At 61.3% G+C, this 20,927-nt stretch overlaps 1 protein-coding gene across 2 annotated transcripts; it reads right to left on the bottom strand.

Annotated features, from left to right (window-relative positions):
• Positions 1-1,704: 1,704 nt before the first annotated feature.
• On the bottom strand, positions 1,705-20,733 carry KCTD5 (potassium channel tetramerization domain containing 5). Of its 2 annotated transcripts, XM_037814947.1 has the most exons (6): positions 20,454-20,733; positions 13,115-13,223; positions 11,346-11,437; positions 10,100-10,195; positions 5,970-6,095; positions 1,705-3,283 (listed from the first exon to the last, which is right to left on the bottom strand). In XM_037814947.1, exons 1-6 carry the CDS (start codon positions 20,703-20,705, stop codon positions 3,254-3,256), a joined length of 705 nt encoding a protein of 234 aa, XP_037670875.1. In that variant the 5' UTR covers positions 20,706-20,733; the 3' UTR covers positions 1,705-3,253. The 2 variants fall into 2 exon arrangements, 1 of the variants encoding a protein (XP_037670875.1); XR_005213650.1 differs by lacking the exons at positions 1,705-3,283; positions 5,970-6,095; positions 10,100-10,195 and adding an exon at positions 12,660-12,994 and having other exon boundaries at positions 11,379-11,437.
• Between the last annotated feature and the right edge of the window lie 194 nt (positions 20,734-20,927).

Genomic DNA, 20,927 nt, shown 5'->3' with positions numbered 1-20,927 from the left:
GAGTCGAATGAGTACTCAGCAAGCACCTGCCATGGCCAGGCCCTGGGCATGGGGCAGCCCACAGACCCCCCTCTGGGCTCTGCGCTGCCAGGAGCCTTCCCACAAGAGGCAGCTGAGCATGGGGGTCTGGCACCCAGCAAGGAACACGGGGGTCCCATGCTGCTCCGTGGCCCTCCGACATACGGTTGGTGCTGAGCTCCTCCTCGAGACTGGAGTTGGGGGACCCTGGTGCGCCAGAGCTCTGTGTCCCATGGGGGAGGAAGGCAGGTGCCCCAGGACCAGGCAGGGGTGAAGAGGGGACTGGATGTCCCAGAGGGCAGGTTCCAAGGGGGTGCCAGCTCCTCGTGCAGCAGAGCTGCCCAGGGGCCTCAGTTTGGGAGAGGGGAGAGGGGATGCTCCACGGGCGTCAGGGCTGGGGAAGGAGCTCGGCCCTGTGTGGGGTGCGTGTGCGGGTGGAGGAGAATGGCAGCACCGTGCAGGCACTGGAGAGAGGGCCCTGGAGGGAGGGTGCTCTCGGGAGCCCGTGGGCCCTGCAGCTTGGTCGCGGTGCTCACAGCCCCTCGCGGCCGCCCAGCAGAGCCTCAGTGTCACCCACCAGGAGTGGGCGGCAGGGGGCCTCCCGGAGGACGGCCTGGCACAGATTAGGAGGCGTGTTGCCCACCTGCCACTAGGAAAACACCACAGGCAGGAAGTTGGTGGGGAGCAAGGGGCCTTCCGGAAGGAGTCTCCCTCCCAGCCCCAAGTGGAAGGTCGCCTTGGGCAGTTGCAGAGCCTGTGGGGAACACACACACGTGTTCACACACAGCTGCGCACACACCAACACAGCATAAGCTCACCATCAGGCCCCAGGAGGCCCCAGGAAGGTCCCCGGGTGCAGGGCGGAGTCGGCTGGGGGCTGGGGCATCCGTGCGGGGGCTGAGGGGAGGCGCAGACAGGGCCATGGTGACCGTCATTCACCAACAGATGCGCAGACACTGACGGACACAGATACAGACAGACATATGGACACACCAACACATGGACACTGACAAGAGGCAGAGACATGGACAGACACATGGACACCAACAGACGAATGGATACTGACAGGCACACGGACACAGACGCATGGACACGAATAGATGCATAGACACTGACAGATGCACGGACACTGACAGATGAACGGATGCATGGATGCTGACAGATGCATGGACATCTGGAACTACGGTCAGGTCTTCCTGAGTGGCTGGAGGGCAGTGGGCCCTGGGCAGCTGTCCCACCAGCCCTGGGGAGGACGGGAGATGCAGGAAGCACCTGCCCCTGGGCAGTGCCTGGAAGGTTCCGGGCCTGTGCTCTGCAGGAGTCCCCACTGCCAGAGGCCCACAGGAACCCGCATGCTTGGGTACCGGCTGCCCCGAAGGCTGCCCCGAGTGGTGACCCCACCCCTCCCCAGCCCCCTGCAGAGGCAGGTGGATGCCCTGCCAAGGACCCCCCGGCAGCCCACGGCTCCAGCCTCTCGAGTCCGAGGCCTCCCAGGGGGCCAGGGAGTGGGAATTGCTCTGCGGCACGTGGGGAGCCAGAGCTGAGGTGGGGCAGGCCCTGCCCAGACGGACACATGGATGGCCCCGCTGGACAGCAAGAGGCAGTGAGCAGGCCAAGCAAGCCCAGGGCAGTGCTGCAGCGGCTGCAGCTCCTGGATGCGCTTTAACACACTAACAGCTGTTGTGCTCATTCATAAATACAGTTTTATTTGCTATTTTCAGGGGAAACATAGGCATTAAACCTTAAGTTGATAAAATACAGATACCTAAAAAAGTATAAAAGTATAAATATCCCCTTAGAATAAATTTTAGTGAATTAAGTCTTAGTATCTTTAAATTAAAAACCCACAAGCCTACCAGTCATGTCAAGGCCCCAAACCAAACAGTGCGAAGTGGCCAGTGGCTCCCCACAGACGCGCTGCGGCCGGAAGCAGGGCCACCTCCTCCCGGGGCAGCGCTCGTGGGGGCCGGGGCCAAAGCTGCTTTCTAGAAAGGTTTTCAATGAACTGTTTACGCCAAACATTTAAGGACAGAAACAGACCTCACGAAAAGGAGGAGGTAAGTCCCAGGCATCTGAGAACTTGGCAGAGGAGGAGAGGGCACAGGAAGAAGTCTCTGGAAGCGTCTGAAACGTGACGCGGTCGGTCTGCGCAGCGCCGGGCAGGAAAGCACCTGCTGCTCGCGCTCACGGTCCCGCCACCAGCCAGGTGAAATCCACGCTCAAAGTGTGAGGACAGCGGTTTCTAAAGAAATCCTAGCGGCTTTGACATCTGTCAGGTGAGCAGAGCCTGTGCACAACGTGTGACATCTCAAACATCCCAAAGCTTAGAAAGCTGCATAGTTACAGAAAATGGCAAGAAAGAGGGAGTTGTGGTGTGTGTAAACATCCGGAATTTCCAACGGGATCCAGGGTTTTGGCTCGGGGAGCCGGTGGCAGCCTTCCCGCCCCCACCGCAGCCGCGCGCACGACAAAGGCTCCAAAAGATGCTTCTGCACGAGCCAGCAGTTTATGGGACAAGGCAAGGCTCCCCTTGCCTCAGGTTATTTAACAGATCAATCCAAAATGCATCAACACTTTCAGGCATTTCTAAAAAGTAAAAATATGTGGTGGTCCATCCACACTGGGAAAAAGGGATACGAAGTTCTCTTGCCTGGAAAATACAAATGGAGAAACCGTGGCTTCTCCGGGCACAGCCGGGGGGACGGGAGCGCAGCTGGGAGCAGACCCGGCCTAGGAGGCAGAGGCCTGGCGGAGGTGGCGGAGGTGGCGGAGGAGCCGCCGCCGGGGCCCGGGAAGGAGGCGCAGGGGGAGCAGGTGGCAGGTGGCGCCCGGGCCGAGCAGCCCCAGGCCGGCGCCCAGGGTGGCCGATGCCCCACGGGAGGCCTGGCTGCCCCGTAAGGACTGTGAAGAGTAGCACCAAAAACGTCTTCCTCTAAGGGATGTTCAGCAATTAGAACGAAAGACTCACTCCACACGTGTCAGTCCTGCGTGGCGTGTGACGAAACCGAAGTGGAGGCCAGTGCGGGGCCGGGCCCTCGCCACCTCCCCTCCTGCGCCGCGAGGCCCGGCCTCCACAGCGGGTCCGCCTCTCACCACCCAGCTCAGAGGCAAAAAGAGATTCTAACCCAGATCTCTAGAGAAACTGTCAAAAGCAGGCTTGTCCTGGCATCTGCTGGGCACAGTGATGCAATGCCTCCTGGGAAAGGACGTCTGCTGGCTGTCGCTGCCGTCTGGTTCACATCCTCGAGCCGCGCTCTTGCAGAATCTGGAAAACCAAAGGCAGGGGATGATGGCACCTGGCCAGCCAGGGGCCCGTGACCTGGGAGCAAGCCCCTGGGGGTGGGGCTGGACCCGAGAGGGCAGGCTGGGGGCTGGGATGGCTGCTCGCCCCGTACCCCCACCTCCACCCTGCAGCCCCTCCAGGCCCAGTCTGGCTGCCCAGCTGCGGAGCGGACACAGGTGAGGTGGAACAGGGGGTAGGTGAGGCCAGGACCCCTGAGACAACCCCCATGCCAGCCCCCATGCACCTGTTCTCTTCTTCCAGAAAACCACACTCCGGGGCCCACCCTAGTCTACCACTCGGCAGCCACGGGGCCGTCAGCCCTGGGTACACGGGAACGCCCTAGGGAGGGTGTCCTCCCCGCCTGGCCTCAGCGTGAGCTTAGGAGGGGGCTCCAACCAGACCCCCGGTGACGACCTCCTGCGTATCACTGGGGACCCTCCTGGAGCTGTCAGAACACGCCACCCCCCCCCCAGCCCACAACCCCTCTTGTGCTGGCAGCCGGTGGGGGCAGGGCCTGCTCTCCTGAGGGGCTATGGACCCTGTCCGAAAGATCCTTGAGAGCCAAGGCCTGGGGGTCCCAGGATGACTCCTGGGCTCAGAGAAGGGGCGCCCACACCCCCAGCCCCCGCCGTCCAGCAAGCCACCTGGGACCACTTCCCTGCCCTCACAGGGTCCTCTCTCCACGTCAGCCCTTGGCAGCAGCTGTACCCGGCTCTTTCAGGGGCTCCCCCAGCCCACTGAGGGCGAGCTGCCTAGCAGGTCACGTCACATACAGGGTATTGTGATTAACCTGTTTCCTTCTGCTTCCTAACCCAGGACCGGGTGCTGCGTCAGACACTGCTCCTCCAGCCCGGGGCTCGGTAACTTATCTTGAAGGGCAAGAAAATAAAACTGGGCTGTGCAGCCAACGGTGCCATCCAGGCATGTCCCCAACGTTTCAACTACAGCCACGGCTTCACCCTGGGGCCCGCGCCTTCCCCAGGCTCCCTCCTGTGCTGGGAGGCCCTCCCAGGGTGAAGGTGACGCTCACCCACCCGCCCGACTGTGAAACGAGGGTGCAGACTCCCCACCGCTGGGACGGAGTGACAGGCTCAAGAACGGGCACCACCTGGGGGCACCTCCGTGTGGTCACTGCAGGGCAGGGAGAAGGGACAGGCCGAGAGGTGGGGGAGCTCAGGGAGGAGCCGGGGGCGGACAGATGGACGGACAGGGGAGCTGAGGGTGGCTAAAGAGGAGCCACCGTGCAGAGGGCGCCCTGAGGGGCCGTATCTGGCAGCTCCCGGAGGCCAGAGGCTGCAGACCCCGGGGGCGAGGCGCTCCCGAGGCCCGACACGAAGGCTGCTCAGTCCTCCGCACACCAGGGTCCACCCCCACCGCCGGCCGGGCAGTCACCCTGGTGAGGACGTGGGAACTCGGCCCTGCAGCAGGCGGGGGAGTGCCCGCTCACCCCAACCCCGTGGGAGCCGAGTGCAGTTCTGACGACCCCAAAGGCCCTGGGAATGGCGTCTGGGCAGGTGGTGCCAGCCACAGAGGCACCAGGCCTGCAGGGTGCCCGGTGAACCCCAGCGGCAGCAGCTCTTGACCCCGGCCTGCACCTGCCTGGACGCCCCTCGGCACTCAGAGCCCCACTGACCTGGCAGCACCCGCCCTGTCCCCCGGCCCCACGGGGCCCCCATCCATTCCTGGGGCCGCAGAGGCTGGCGTTGCCGCAGCAGTGCTAGAGGGCAGGGACCGCTTGGACCCTGGGTCCCCACGCAGCTGCCACGGGGTTCTCGGTCCCCAACGGGCTCCAGGCACCAGGAGCCTGCAGGTGCACCTGGCTGGGGCAAGGCCGGACTCTGCAAGGACAGACAGATGTGTCTGCTCTGGATCCCTGGCCTCAAGGAAGTGCCAAAGGAAATGCTGTAAGAAGCTGTTGCCCTGGCAAAGCTGGTGACAGCCGCCACCCCCAGCAGGGATATCTGCACCCACTTGAGGGCTTCGCTGCCATGCTGGGCGCCAGGGCTTTACAGAATGTGCTGGAACTATCCGCTCACAAACTAAACACAACTCCCAAGGCTGGGACGGTGGGCCGAGGCTGCTGCCCACTGCCCACCATTGAGGGTGGGGCCTCAGGGGCCTGCCTCCTGGCCCGGGGCCCCGCTTCCTACCTGGCAGCCCCCCTCCTAGTGCCCCCACATCAGCAACCTGGTCCCAAGTCCTCAGCACACACCCAGGGCCGTCTGTGCCCCAGGGAGAGGATCCCTGGTCTGGAGATGAGAGCCTGCAGTGAGGTTACCAAGATGCACAGTCGCCTGCTGGAATCTTCCAGACCCGACTCCACAGCGTCGGGAAGGATGGAGGTGAAGGACGTGGCTGAGAAGACCCTGGCACCTCCTCCATTGGGGGCCGGTGCCCAGAGACCCCTCAGCTGCTGCCTACAGTCCCCCGGGGCACGACTGCACTACACTCCGGGGACCCTGCTTCTGACAGGTCAGGCAGCAAGGAGGGGACGATGGAGGCAGGACAGCGCAGGGAGGCAAGCCACCAAGGCGGCCGGTGGGTGAGGACAGAGGGAACAATAAACCTCGAAGAGGAAAAATAAAAGCCTCAAAACCCCAGCCCTGCCAAGAGCGTCTTCGGCCTGGCCACCGCCTGCTCGCTGGCCCAGGGCACCCTGTGGGCTCACCTTGGCTTTCTCGCTGGGCTTGCCGGCCGTGCTGCAGGGCGCATTGTGCAGCTCCTTGGACACCACGCACAGGAACTCGGCCTGGTCTTCGTTCCCGTAGGTGTAAGAGGAGCCGATGCTGACCAGCTGGGGGAGAGAGGGCTGCTGAGGGGCTGCCCGAGGGCCCCACGGACACGTCGCCTGCTGGGAGGCAGCCCCCAGCCCCAGTGTGAAGCACAGCGGGTGGTGGGCAGCCGAGCCCGTGGCTTCTGCAGAGAACTTCAGCCCCCTGTGCCGGCTGCCCGGGACCAACATTCGGAGCAGCTGGACGCCCGTAACAGGCCCAGGAAAAGAAAGGCCCGGAAGAGCCACGCCAGTGTGCAGACAGGCACGCATGCATTCACACACACACACCCGCGTGACCAGGGTCTCACGCCGGGATGGGCACTCCGCGTCCACCATGTCGGAGTTTCTAATGGGGCCAGTGGGATGGGAGGCAGGTGCAGGCCGGGCGGCTAGCCCTGACCCGTCCCCTCGGCTGCGTGCCTCCGGCAGACAAGGCCTGAAGCACACGCACACACAAGCTGCAGAAAACCTCGCCGGGCCCCGTGCATGCCGGCTCTTGCCAGCAGGCCTTTCTGGGGGAGCAGAACCTGTAGGACGGCAGCAGGGTCAAGGGTCACCCAGGGGAGGCGGGGCGGAGGGCAGAGGCGAGCTGGGCTGGGACCGACCCTGAAAGCCTGGATCCAAGCGGGATGTGGAGAAGCGGTTGTCCCCATTTCTCAGTCTGTCCGACGTGGCCTGCTGGCCTGTCCCCAGGTCGGCCCGAGAAGCCACCCTGTGGGGTCCCCGGAAGCTTCCAGACCTGCCACACACACCACCTGGGGCCGGGCCTCGCCCCTCACTGGCCACCAGAGCCCACCAAGCACTTGAGTGCTTTATGAGTACAAAAGAAAACCAATAAAATTGTCATAAGGACGTCACCACTGAGACAGAGAGTGGCTCTCGGGTCCCCCTGAATCCGCACACGCCGGGTGAGGGATCAGAGAGCGGGACCGCGGCACGGGCCAGGGTGATGCAGTGGGGGCGGCGGGCGCAGCCAACCCAAGGAGGCCTGTGGAGCAGCCGTGCATCCCGCGGTGGCCTGGGGGAGGGCAGGCGGGACCCGGAAGTGCACCTTCTAAATGCTCACAGCCCTGGGTGCGCCCTCACAGGCCGGCACACCCGCCCTGACCTCGTGCAGGCGGGCGGAGAGCCAGGGACAAAGTCCCCAGGGAGCAAGAGGCGCGCGCGCGCGCGCGCTCTCTCTCTCTCTCTGTCTGTCTCTCTCTGTCTCTGTCTCTCTCGTCAGCAGGGCAGGGCCGGGGGCCGAGGTGGCCGCATACGCGGGGTGACTGAGGCCGGGCTTTCCGCGGGGCAGCCTCTGCTCTCGCCAAGTCGCACGCACAAGGAGCGGGCACACAGAACACGGGGTCCCAACCGGACCCCAGCGTGGGGGCCCCGGGGGCCTGTCGGCGTCCTCCTGTCCCTGTGCAGCCGCTCGGCCTGGCTCCTGGCTTCCGGGTCCTGCTGCTGAGGTGGGCGGCAGGCGAGGGGGGCCCCGGGTTTCCCTTTGGAGTAAAGGCGAGACACCCAGTAGTAAGGGCCTGCTTTAATCTGAGAATTAGGACTCAAGGTTAGAGATGATAATCATTAATGTGGTTTAAAGTTTAGGGAAAAAAATGAGAGAGAGAGAAGAATTAAAGGAGAACAGAGGAAACAAGAAATGAGAAAATAAAAATAGGAATTTCTAAAGCCTATTCACAGTCGCACCCAGGATGCCACAGGAAGGGGAGCCCCCAGGAGAGTGCAGGTGTCGTGGGCGTCATGGCCAGGGCTGGGGACTCGCCGCCCCCAGCGAGGAACGCGGCTGAAAGCGAAACATCTTCCAGAATTTAGAAATCAAGTTCAATTTCATTCAGAACAATTTATATTATTGCTTCTGTTGATTCTGTGCAGTAAAAATCCACTAACCCACATTCTTGTTACTGTAAAAATTAAGGTACAAATGCAGGTTCTGACAAAGAAAGCGCTAGAAAGCAGAACAGACTGATGGATGGTGGATGGAGACACACGCCTCTGTGGCTCGGGGGTGCTGGCTCCGAGAACGGAGCGAGCGTGACCAGGCTGGGGCGGCTTCCTGACGCTCAGGAGCCTCGGGGACACCCAGCATGTGACCTTTGGGGCTTCAGACAACCACAGGCAAGACCTTCTCGGTACCAAAGCAGACGTGAAGGGAAGGGAAGACAACAGAGCCAAGAACAACGAAAGAGAAAAGGCCCAGCCCGGCCGGGGACCTACAGGTCAGGCTGGGCAGCGTGTGGGTAGAGCAGGGGTGGTGGCCACTCTCCGGGCAGCGCATTCCGTGCCCGTCCTTGCTGGGGCAGCACTGGCAGAGCTCTGCACACGTGCCAACTGCAGCTGAAGGAGTGGCAGCAACCCAAGAGAGACCACGGTGAGCCGCGGTGGCCGGCAGACCCCAGGGCCAAACAGGGCCCAGCCTTGGGGCAAGGGCAGGTGCCACTGCGACTTTCTTTAGTGACCCCTATTTAAGGGGGGCTCCGAGCACTCTAAAAATGCACAGGACCCCCAACAAAGGCAGACCCCAGAGAGGGGCACGGGTGAGCCGTGACCTCCCACCCTGCCTGGTGGCTGGGCCTGCAGGCGGAGGGGTCTCTCAGGGCTGGCTGGGGGCAAACATGCGGCTCCTCCCCTTCATGAGCAGCACCCCTGGCCCTGCCTATGAAACAGGAGCCGCCTGGACGAGGGGGTGGGGAGCCCCCCGCCAGCCAGTGGCATTGTGGCTCCAGAGGGCACTCAGCAGCCTGCGGTCGGGGCAGCTCCTCCTGCACAGCCTCTTTGGAGCTGATGTTCTAGAAGCCAACGGGAACGTGGTGTTTCCCTCAGAGCTCGGGTGGGGGTGGGGGTGGACGTGGACAGTTGTCGGGGCCTCAGCACACGCCTGCAAATGCCAGGTCTCACCTGAGGCCTGTCGGCGACACCACAGGTGGCAGAAAATATAGAATGTGTGCCAGTTTGAATGCGTTATGTCTCCCGAAATGCCATTATCTTCGATGCAATCTTATGTGGACAGATGTATCAGTGTTGATTAGGTTGTAATTCTTTGAGTGTTTCCATGGAGATGCGACTCACCCAACTGTGGGTGATGACTCTGGATGATTTCCATGGAGGTGTGGCCCTGCCCATTCAGCGTGGGCCTCGATTAGTTCCCGAGAGCACTGTACAGCTCAGGCAGATGGAGCGAGCTTGCCAAGCCAAGAGGGACACTGAAGAATGCACAGGAGCTGAGAGAGCAGCTGGGGTTGAGACAGACAGTTTGAAGACGGCTGTTGGAAGCTGATGCTGACATTTTGGAGACTGCCATTTTGAAACACAACCTGGGAGCAAGCAGACACCAGCCACGTGCCTTCCCAGCTAACAGAGGTTTTCTGGACACCAACGGCCTTTCTCCAGTGAAGGTACCTGATTGTTGATGCCTTACCTTGGATGTTTTATGGCCTAAAGACTATAACTGTATAACCAAATAAACCCCCTTTTATAAAAGCCAGTCCATTTTTGGTGTTTTGAATTCCAGCAGCATCAGCAAACCGGAACAGAAGGATTTGTCAACTGGAAGTCTCGGGGCCCACACGGCACCCCACAGTCTTTCCACTCAAGGAAAGTGTCTGCCACCAGCCACGCGGCAGAGCCCCGAGTGCCCCATCCACTCGGCCAGCATATTAGGGGGAAGGGACGGGGCCAGGCCACACTCAGGATGCGGATGCTGAACGCCCACCCCACAGAGGCGGAAGCACAGAGAAGAGAGAAGGGCCCAGAGCAACAGGAGGGCTGGAGAGGCTCAGGAGGGCGGGCAGCGGTCACCGGCCCCTCTTACCCACTGCCCCCACTAACCCATGCAGGAAAGGCGGAGGGGACACTGCTTGTCCGGCCCCTCAGACCTACGGGACCATGGACGAGGCCACAAGGCGGTCAGGCAGGGTCTCGTGACCCGTCCCTGGGGCCAGCGGCCCTAAGGACCTGGTGCCTCTGCCACTAAGAGTCTCCACCTGCAGGGCTCGTTGCCGTTGACGTGCCCAGCGGGCGCTGCTCACCTGCTCAAACTTCCAGCCGTCAGACATGGTGGACACCATCTGCGTGAGCTCCTCCTCCTGACACTGCAGCACCCGATACACATGCTTGACCGGCACCTGCGGACAGAGCCGAGTCAGCCCAGCAGCCCCAGGCGGCCCCGTCCTCACGTGCCATCCCGGAGGCAGCTTTACCCGGCCCCAGGTGAGGCCGACGCTCACTCTCCATCTCGGGCTCACGCCACGATGCCCACAGCAACCCTGAGCACTTGCACAAAAGCAAAACAAACAGCCAAAACAAACAGCTGGTAACAGCTGCTGTTTGCTTCCTATTTCACCTCCGAAAACATTTCTATTTCTGAATTCCAAAATAAAATGAGCCATGTTCCTGAAATCCCAAGAGCACCTGTGGCTAGATATAAATACACAAGGGGGCCCATTTTGTCCCACAGGGAGGAAAAACAACACACAAAGTGCCCGAGTTCATCGGCTGGGGACGGGGCCCTCACAGGGGGGCCCTCAGGCTTGTCCTGCCACCAGAAAACAGCTCTGACACACAGAGGCCTTTTCCCAGGCAGAAACGGTTTCCTGAAAGTTCTCTTCTGATTTAACTATCATCTGTCCGCCTGTCCAGCATCCGTCCCTCCACCCAGCAGATGCGCACTGAGGGCCACCTCGTGCCAGGCACGTTCTGGTTTGGACTGTGTCGGCAAACCACCCAGGACTCTGCCCCTATGTCGCTCGTGTCACCGAGCCCCCGGCAGGCGAGGACAGTGCCTCCCAGGACACATGAGTGACCAGGCAGGATGGAGACTAAGGTGAACGCAAGGGGAGAGGGTCCCGGGTGAGGGGTGAGTCACACAAAGCATGGGGCTTCCCCACCCCCCTTTAATTCAAGACAAGGGTAACGACACCAGCTGATGTGTGTGGAGCAGCTGCCAGCCAGGCCTTCGCATTGGACCCGGGAGGACGGTCCCTTCTACCTCCACCCTGCAGCTGGGGAGACTGAGGCAGGGAGGGTCACCTGCGCCCCAGGTCACACCTGGAGTGGACTCCCTGGGGGGTGCGCAGCCATTTGGCGTGGTGGGTCTCGAGGGCTGGACAGAGCTGCAGGACGTGCCCTCCCTGCTGGGCCCCGCGGCAGAGCCGGCGGCCTCAGGTGGAGACTGGAGCGGGTTGCTGGGTACCAGGGTCACAGGGTGGGGACAGCCTGGCCCGGAGGCCCCCCGGGAGGGAGCAGAGCCTGCCACGCCCACCCGAGAGGTCTCACCTGCGATGTCTTGCTGTCTCGTTCTCTAATTTTGTCCTTTACAAGTTTTATTAATGAGGTGATGTTGTAAAATTCTGCCTCCTCCAACACTCCTGGAAGAGAGAAGCAAAAGTGTCGTTTTCACCAAACCAAAGCGAACCACAGCGGCCTCCGTGCCCACCCCTGCCTAGGACAGCCGGGGACTCACGGCCACACCCGGCCTTCCCGGGGCCGTACCCCAAGTCCGCAGCTCCAGCTTTCCTTCAAACCTCCCCCACCCCAGTGGGGCTCCTGAGACCGTGAGGGCGGAGGCTGGACATGGAAGAGATGTGTTTCCTTGGCACTGTATGTGCCGGGAGCGATGGGGCCAAGGAAGGCCATGTGTCTCTGCAGTGTCGCGACACGCTGGGGACACACATGCTGCCCTCCCCGCCAGCTCAGAGCCACCGCCCTGTGCTCACCGACTCCTACGCGGGGCGACCAGCTGACTGGGTGGCCCTGTGCCTCAATTTCCCTGTACAAAGTAGAGACGGAGGCAGGCTCCTGCCTCAGAACTCCCCCTGCCATTTTTTTTTTTTTTTAAACATTTAAAGATTTTCACCTACGATGGACATTATTTAAGGGCTCTGAGCCTCCAGCAAGGCCAAGGCTGACGTGGCCTCACCAGCGCCCACCCCCCTGGGCCGAGGATGCAGAACACACAGCCCTGAAGCTTCCGGTCCACAGGTCAGCCTGCCGAGCAGACCAAGGAACGGCACCCGAGGCGTCTCCTTCACGCCAGGGGGCCACTGCTCAGGCAGCGGAGGGTATGTTTGTGGACCTGGCAAGCCTGCAGCTCTAGCCATCACACTCCGGACAGGATGCAAAATTAACTTCGCCTGGAACCAAAGAGCCGCACAAGCAGACACCACGGCAGGCTCCCCGAGCAGCAGCTGGGGTGTTTGTGCATGGAGGGCTCGCTGCCAAAGGCCAGGGTGCAGCAAGGGACAGCGGGCCCTTTCCTTCGAGGGAGGCAGAGAGACAAAGGGGGAGGCTGCGTGGACTTGGGAGGAAGGCAGACTCCAAGGTCCAGAGACGCGGAGTCACACGCAGCAGAGCTAGAGACTAACCCTCACGGGAAGCTTCCCCAAGTGGGGGCCCAGAGCCAGGCCAGTGGACGTGCCCAGGACCTTGGGAGTCCTGCTTGAACAGGCCCCCACGGCTGAGCCGGCAAGTCCTCTGAGCATTCGGAGGCTGCCAGGCTCAGGCCTCTGCTCCACGGCCAGCTGAGGACTGAGCGTGATGTCTGGGAAAGAGAGACGGTGCTCGGAGTTGAGAGCGGGTGGTGCTGCCCACCTCAGCCTGGCCTGGAGAGACAGCTGGACATGAGGACAGAGCTGAGGCTGGTTCTCCAGGGACGTCCATGACACGCAGGCCCTGCCTATCCTTCAGTGAAAGCGGCTGTCAGAAGGGGCAGCTCCCAGCAGCAGAGCCCCTGCCCCTCACAGCCTGGCAAGCACACACGAGAGAGAGCCCACAGGAGGTGGCCTCAGTGGGTCCCCGTGGCCAGGTCAACATCCTGCACACCAGCCCGGGGCCTCCCCAGGCACTCGCTTCCTGGAGGAAGAACGGGGCGGGGCGGTGGTGCCTGGCCGAGCAGCCTCTCACCTCGGAGAACCTGTCAAGGGCGTCTGTGGGGGGCAGGTGGAGTGGGGTCAGTGTGCTGAAGGGACCAGGGCCTGCCATCAGGACCCTGCCCCCAGAAAGGAAGACCTCAAAACTAAGGTTTTTGTGCAAAAAGGGTGACTTACCTTCCTCAGCGAGGTCTCTATTGATAACCAGCTTTCCGTGTCTCAAATAGTTCAGCACGGGCCCGAAATAGGTGGGGTCTCTGTCTATTAAATAGGCGCCCGTCTCATCCTACAAGAACAAAACCCCGGCGACGTGAGCGTGGGTGAGAAACCGGGCACACGTCTCTGCTCGGGCACAGCTGCCCGGCCCCTGCCCCCTCTGAGGCGCCCCAGTTCAGGTCTAAGTCAAACCCAAGTTCTGTTTAGTATGAAGACAAATTCCCTTTTGTTTACTCTGAGGTGAGGTGACCGTATGTGAATGGAGTTTCTCTCCTTAGCTCTGAAAATTTCTGAGAAAACAAAGTTTACTCGTTTAAAGCACCCCCTCATGAGAACAAGAGTGATTAACACACACACTCACAAAAGGCAGAGCTGAGGCCCTGACACAACTTCTGCAGGGGGCTTGAGTGCAGGCCCTTGGGGCCCCCCAACCAGGGCCCTCCGGCTTTGGGGCGCCCTCGGGAGCCCGCCTGGCACCGACCCACGCAGCAGCAGAGCTTCCGGAGGAGGCAGCCCCGGGCCGGGGCTGAGGCCGACGTCCGCGGGTCTGGGCAGCGCTGAGGGACTCCCCAGTCAGCGGGGTGACAGTCACCACGGCGAGCCCACGGCCTCCTGCCGGGTGCCAGGGCTTTCCTGGGGCTCTCGCCTCAAGCTTGGCTGCCCAGGGTCTGCACCGCTTCCAAACCGGACCGTCTAAGAGGCCCCACAGCTGGGTCACCTGTCCTCCTGCAGCTGACAGCCGGGCCCCTCGGCGCTGACGCGTCTGCCTGCCGGGCGGGCCGTGGGGTGGCATCTCAGGCACCCCCAAGGGCAGGCAGCACCTCGGGCGCACCCCTGTTGAGTCGTGGGTGGGGTGGTCCTGGCGGGGAGCGCCACGAGCCCCAGAGCCCACAGGACACTGGGCTCTGCCAAAGGTGCATGACGGAGGGTCACTCATGCTCCGCCACCCCACATGGGGTAAGGGAGTGGGGCAGCTGTGTATCTGAGCAGGACCAAAGACCTTCCAGGGCCTTCTGCAGCCATGGTGCCAGGGAAGCCTGTGCTCCTGCCCCACGCTGAGCACCTTTGAGAATCTGGTGGCCCCTCTGGCAGGCGGCTGCCCCCCCAGATCAGGCCTCCCTCGCCGAGGGCGCTCTCTGCAGCCAGCTTTCCCGCCAGCGACGTGGCACGCGGGGCCTGAGGGCTGCCCGGTGCACACGGCTTCCTGCTCACCGACAGCAGCAACTGCCAAGGCCCCGGACGCTGCACCTGCGGGCACAGAGCCCAGGACACCAGGAGGCGGAGGCACATCCACCCCAAAGCAAGCACCATAGGGGCCCACAGTTTTCGTTCAGGGACATCAAATTCCGGAGCTTGTGCAGTGGAAGCTCGTGGTTCCTCCGTCACCAAGCTGTGGCAGCTGCTGCCTTCAGATCAAAGGGAGGAAACCAAGCCCGGGGGGCCGCCCTGGGCACCAGCCCACCTGCTCTCGGGGGCCGCCCGTGCCCCAGGGCCGGGCCACAGCACCGGGAGCCCCAATTCCACCCGCATTCCCAGTCCAGCCTGCTCAGGGAAGTGCTAGTCTTCCTTGGGCTCCCCTCTTCCAGGAGCCCTCCTCACCTTACCCCTGGGGGCCCCCAGGGCCCGGCCCTTCTCCTGGCCCCTGGATCCCCACTGTCCTCAGAGCAAGGCCAGAGGTGCCCGGGCGGAGCAGCTCAGGGAGGAGGCCACAGCGCCGCCTTCCTCCGGTGGAGGGCTGCCGCAGGCCGGGGAGGCAGGACGGCAACACGCAGGGCCCCTCCGGCTTCTCCTGCCCAAATCCCGCAACGCATGTGCCGCCCTGGAGGGGGAGGGCTCCTGCCGCCAGCAGGGTTGCTTGGACTGGGCCTGGCTGCCTCCCTGGGGGGCAGACCCCAGGACGCCTCCCAGCCCAAGGACACCCCTACCCCACCCGATGCAGCCCAGGCCCTGCAGTTCAAGGCAACAGTGCGTCCCCACAACTCAAGTGAGGTGCCCAGAAAGCAGCCTCAAGTGGATTCGTGAGGGGACCGCAGGGTGCCCAAGGCCTTCTCTTCAAACAACCTGCGTCCAGGACACCAGCAGCAGGTTCAACCCAGAAGCTTCAGTCTGTTCCCGAGCGCTCTGCCCTGTTCAGAATGGGAGCTCGCACAGGAGCAGATGCCAAGGGCAGGGGCTGACCAGATGCTCGGGAGGAGCCAGGGGTGGACCCGCAGGCCACGGCAAGGCCACGGCTGGGCTGAGGGCTCCCGCGAGAACACCCAGGCTGTAAGGCCAGGGGTGCGTCCATCTCACTGGCGCTCTAAGGTGGCTTCCTCCCGAGAGGCACTCGAGGTGCAGGAAAGCTGCAGACAAAGCCCCTGCAGCTAGCATTCACCTACGTAGGTCACGTGAGTGTGTTTAAGATCAAACTGCCAGCATCAGGAAAACAACTAGAGATGAAAACGAGAGGGGAAAGGTGGCCACTGGGGCTGGAGCCCAAGGAATAGCTCACAGGCTCCTGGCTGCGGACACCCCAGAGCGTGGGCCCTGCCTGGCCTCTAGCACCCTCAGTGCTGGCAGGCCCCAAATGCAGGAGGGGTGTCCTCAGCCAGGACGGACCTGCTGCAGGCCTCACGAGGCCCGGCCCTCCCACCAGCCGCCCTGCGGCCGCCCACCCTGGGCTCCGAGGCAGCCTCCACTCTCCTCCCGCCCGGGCCTGCTGGCAGAGCCGGTGCCACCTCCCCTGCTCCCTTGCCCGCCCTCGCACGGCGTGACCTGCTCTCCCTCACCTGTTTCAGAAATCCTGCCGCGGCCTACGGGCAGCCAGGAGCCAGCACATGGGCACCTCCGGAGCTGTGGTCACTGAGCCTGACTTGCCAAATCAGCAAGTGTGATGAACACCGCTGGGCTGCAGCTCGGAAGGGGTGAACTGGGAGGTGTTAGTTTGTGTGTGTTACCACAATAGCAATCAAAGGAGAAAAACAGCTCCAAGACCCCTGCAGTGCACACATGCAGCAAATAGAAGCCGCCGGAGAAGGGGCTGCAGGGAGGGAGGCTCCGGCACCCCCACCTGATGCCACCCCACGGCGGGCCCATCTCCGACACACACGGCCTTGATGTCCTTGAACCCTGGAGCTAGTATTTTCAAGGCTGAAAGGCATCGAGTTTCTTGCAGGAAACCTCAGGGGGCTGCCCAGGAAGGCCTGTCCGCTGCCTGCTTTCCTACAGCAGAGAGGGGCTGGGGCGCGTGTGGAGCAGCGGGGTGGGGAGCAGGCGACCTGCCAGGTGGGCACACCGGCAGCCTGGCGGACCCGGGCTCCAGGGGCTACAGCCTGGCACCATGAGGTTTACAGCGATTCAGCATATTTAAGAGATAAAACTAACAAAAATGAATTTTGAGGGAAAGTGTATTTGTGTATTCTCTCTTCCTAAAAAGCAAGTACCAAAAAACCCCAACCCCTGCTGAAAGCTGTCTCCACGGCAAAGACCCAGGAGCAGGTGCTGGGCGCAGTCTGCATTCATTCTCTTCCTTCTCATCAGGACTCCAGGAGGTGGGTGCGCCCTTCACTTTGCACTCACCAGAGAGGTGCGTTAACTTACCCCAAATTGCACAGTGGGTTAAGGGGCAGGCAGTGAAACCAGGCCTGAGCTGTAAGCCTAACTCCCACCCCAGCCCAGGCACCCACACTGCACCAAGCCCACGACCAAAGTTTGCAGGGTTCCTGCAGCCCCGGGAGAGGCCACCAGTGAAGGCCAGGTGAGTGCACCAGCAACATGGCTGCCCCCGACCAAGTGCCAAGGGTGGGCAGAGGCCACTGCACCTCCGTGGAGGAGCTGTCAGCTCCCACGTGCAGGATCCTCGGGTGCAAGCTTCCCCTCAGGCCGAGGGCCGGCACCCGCCGCCTGTAAGGGGCCAGGCAGTGAGGGCTTCAGGCTACAACCACTCAGCTCTGTCCTTTCCGGGCAAAAGCCACAGACACCAGCAGAGTGACCAGGTGTGGCTGGAGCCAGCACGACTGCACCTGTGAAAACAGGAGGGTGGCTGTGGTCCCCCACCTTGTGCTCTAAACCAAGTCCTGTCAGTGTGGGCAAGAGCAAGGCTGCATGTGCTTTGGCCAAAAGAGGATCTTTGCAGCCGAGCCATGTCCTCAGGCCCTCGGCGGTGGCCGGGGAGGGTGTCTTTGAGGCCCCAAACCCCCTCTTCTCAGCAAGGTCCAACTTTCACAATGGCAAGTCCTTTTCTTAGGCCTTGTGGCTCTGACTCATTAGCTGGCTTGGCTGGAGGGGCCTTCAAACGAGGGCTCCGGCTGAGATGGCCAGGCATTCACTGGTGGGCACTGGAGGGGCTGTGTTGCCTGGGCCTGACTCCCCACGCCCTCCTGGTCACAGCTATGGACAGTGCTGAGACACGGCCTTGCCTCGGTGTGGAATAAACACATCCAATGTCTCAGGACACTTAACTCACCGCTTCAGATGTCTGACAGTCCTTCTACCTGCACCCTATCACCTAGTCCTGCTTCTGAAGCTTCCTTTTCTGATCTTTCTACCCCTGCAATGACTGCCGACGCCAAGGGCAGAGTGCAAACGACACGTCATCAGATGCACGGTAAGAGCCTCGCCCCTTAAAGGCCCATCCGATGCCACATCCATAACCCGGAAGCCGGGACGATGGCCCTGTCCAAACGACAAAAGGTCACATGCCCTCCCCAGGCTTCTCCAGGCCTCCCCCCGCCCCCGGTCTGAGTGCTCCCAACCATGAGGCAGCAGTAGTTCCTGCTTCCCTGTACCAACGCAGGGGCTGCAACGCTCTAGACACTGTTAGACAACCCCCACGAGCCAGAACCCAAGCAAACCAAACGGCGACTACTGTACACGGCACTCAGGAGCAGCTCAGGCATCAGGATGACAGCTGGCCTGCCCCCAAGGGCATCACGGCGAGAAAACGATACAGGACAGCAGGCGAGCAAATAATGAAATGCACAACACAGCCAGTCCCGCTGGAGGAAGTCCCAGGAGGAAGTGGAAAATACACCCTTCAGCTGCCTAGAAAGAGAACTTCATGGAAGCAGTGGCTCTGCCAGCCTCGAGGAGAAAGGGGAGTGGGGCTGGGCGGGCAGTGCGGGGACTTGGGGGCGGGCAGGGGGCAGCTGTGGCCCACGCAGAGGCTCCCACCTGCGGCGGGGAGGAGGGTGAGAGCAGGTGCCCCGTGCCCTGCCCCCCACCCCCCCTAACAACTTGTTTTCCAACTTTTCACTCTTCCTCCAGAAATCCTGCAGGAAGCCCCCTGCTCCCACCTCGCTGGCCGACTTAGCTCACCACGAGAGCCTGCATTCTCTGGAACCCTCACAGGCTTCTCCAAGGCGGTTCCTGAAGGGTTCCAGGTCTTGCGTGTCTTCTCTACCCCCAGCCCCCAGCCCGCACGCAGCCAGCACACCCCATTCCGCAAGCCTCGCTGCTCAATCAACCTCAATCGGGCGCCAGACAGAAAATCCTCCACCAGGTCCGTGCTGAAATACAAGTAAGGGAACATCCGCCATGCACCCTTTCATTCATCTCAACTATGATGTCAGAGCATGGAGATTTTTACATCTGACTCAACATCCTGTTTGTCTTCCATCAAGAAATAACCTCACTCCTCCTTATGCCCTTCCCTCCACCCTCACCCCCAGATTCTTCACTCAGGGTGTAAATCTCCAGGAGTGGTCACCTGGGAACTTCTTTCATCAGAATTAAAAAAAAAAAAAAAATCTGTGCACATAAAGCTTTTTATACATTCATTTCACCTGAAGTACAACACTGTATGGGCATAACTAATGTGAATTAGCAATATTCTTTCTGGAGATTTCACGTATCCATCACTAAAACTACTAGCAGGTATTTTCTGAGACATGACACTGTATCTGCTGTATTATCTTCAGGTACTAATTTTTGGTTTCACAGTCTGGAAACCAAATATAATTAAGCGGATGATGAAAAAAGCAACTACCATATAGATATATCGGTAGATTAATCACCCCCACCCACTAAGGATTCCTATTACAGTAAAGCAGAGTTTTAAAAAATAGTCTTAAGAGACAGCCAAACAAAGGGACGAGCAGACCTGATGAAGGCACAAGCCAAAGTCCATCAGCTGAGTCGATTGTTCCAGAGCTGAATATAGCCATTGCCTCAAAGCTATCCAACACACAGAAGCAATTTAAAATGTGATTTAACATATAAAACAGGAGCATGCAAGTAGAAATCCAAGTGAATGACCACTAAAGATCCACTGTTTTAAAATGACAAACCAAACAGTGAAGCCCATACCCACACTATAAAAGGAAAATCACAGCTAACAAACGTGTCCTTCTATCCTGGAAAAGATAGTCATTTTCTGGGAGGCCAGTCTTCTTAAGAGGAGACAGCTCGGTTAAATCAGCAATGGAAACGGCTGGGGGTGGGGTGGGGTGGGGGGCAGGCTGCTGACAGCTCAAACCCTGGTTTCCAACACGGGGATGGGAGGTTTTGTGGTAACTTGAGAGTTCTTGTTTCCTGAGCACAAGGTCATGCCATGCTGAGGATGGTTTCTGCCAAGCTTGGCTTCTCGCACTTGAAGAGGGATCTGAATCTTTCTGGGAAACCTCATGCACAGCAAATGTTGGGCTGGCAAGGCACAAAGCCAAGTGCAATTATGTAGGCTCAACTGAGAGTCCCAGCAAAGTTGGTGTAGGGCTTGTGAGCTGCCAGGACAGAACCAACCTCAAAATTGGGCAATGAGAAAACTAAAGTTACTTAGAAAGCAGGGTAAAAAAGATTTCCTATCTGCTCCCCTCTTCGGCACCTATAAGCCCCTCCTTAATATGCGACACCTTCCCCTTGAAAACTCACATTATGGCCCACCTTCTGAGCCGCGGAGTGGGCGCCTGCTGTGGTGGCTGAAACGGACGGAGCGCCAACTCTCTAAAGCAAACCGCTGGGGGAAAGAAGGCCACCCGTGTCAACCCTGCAAGCCAGCGTTAGGTCAAGCGTCCAGAACGTGAAAAGAGAAGAGAGCAAGGGTTCTCCGTCCCCGGAGCCATAACTACACAGGGAGGAGAAGAGGTGGGGTTCACACCCCCTGGACGAAGGAATCTAGGGAGGAAAAGAAAGTAGATCCACAGCAGAGCAGAAGTCCGGGGTCCGGGAAACCTCCGGGGCGAACAGCGAGAAGGCGCGGAAGAGGCGCCCAGGGTGAAGCGGCCGGGAGCCTCGTGGGTGGCGGGCGCCGGGGCGCCATCCCCTCCCTCCCCGGCCCAGGGGGGTCTGGGGACGAGCTGGCGGCGGCGGCGGCGCGGACCCTCACCTTGTCCGAGTCCAGGTCGGGGTCGGCCTGGCACAAACGGTACAGGAAGGACCTCGGGTCCCGGCACAGCGTCTGCCGGGTGGTGAGGAAGTAGGTGCCGCCGACGTTGAGCCGGACCCACTTGGACACGCCGCCGGGGCGCGGGGCCGGGCCGCAGAGCCCCACGCTGCAGCGCCGGCACAGGCCGCCCGCCAGCCCCGCCCCGAGGCCGCCCGGCGCCGGCGGCAGCAGCTCGCAGTGGCTCTCCGCCATGATGCCGGCCAGCCCCGCCGCAGCGCCCCGCCACCGGAAGCGTCCGGCCTTTAATACCGTCCTCCGGGCCCGGTCCCGCCCGCCGGCCCGCCCTCGCGAAGCGCCCGCCCCGCCGGCACGCGGGAGGCGGAAGTTCCGGCCGCGAAACGCGGCCGGTCGTGCCCCCTTCCGGCCGGAGCCAGCTCCGGCGTGGTCCCAGCGCGCAGACGCAGCCCCCGGCCT

Source organism: Choloepus didactylus, chromosome 21 (genome assembly GCF_015220235.1).
Source record: "Choloepus didactylus isolate mChoDid1 chromosome 21, mChoDid1.pri, whole genome shotgun sequence".
Classification (NCBI taxonomy): Eukaryota; Metazoa; Chordata; class Mammalia; order Pilosa; family Megalonychidae; genus Choloepus; species Choloepus didactylus.
The sequence above is the reverse complement of the archived record's forward strand: the minus strand, read 5'-3'. Positions and strand labels throughout refer to the sequence as shown.

Bases quoted from the DNA above. Each gene is read 5' to 3' on its own strand.
- KCTD5 (XM_037814947.1), bottom strand. From the start codon at position 20,705: ATGGCGGAGAGCCACTGCGAGCTGCTGCCGCCGGCGCCGGGCGGCCTC. The intron at 13,224-20,453 runs GTGAGGGTCCGC...TTGTTCTTGTAG, and splicing joins CCGACCTGGACTCGGACAAG to GATGAGACGGGCGCCTATTT. The intron at 11,438-13,114 runs GTAAGTCACCCT...TCTCTCTTCCAG, and splicing joins TAGAGACCTCGCTGAGGAAG to GAGTGTTGGAGGAGGCAGAA.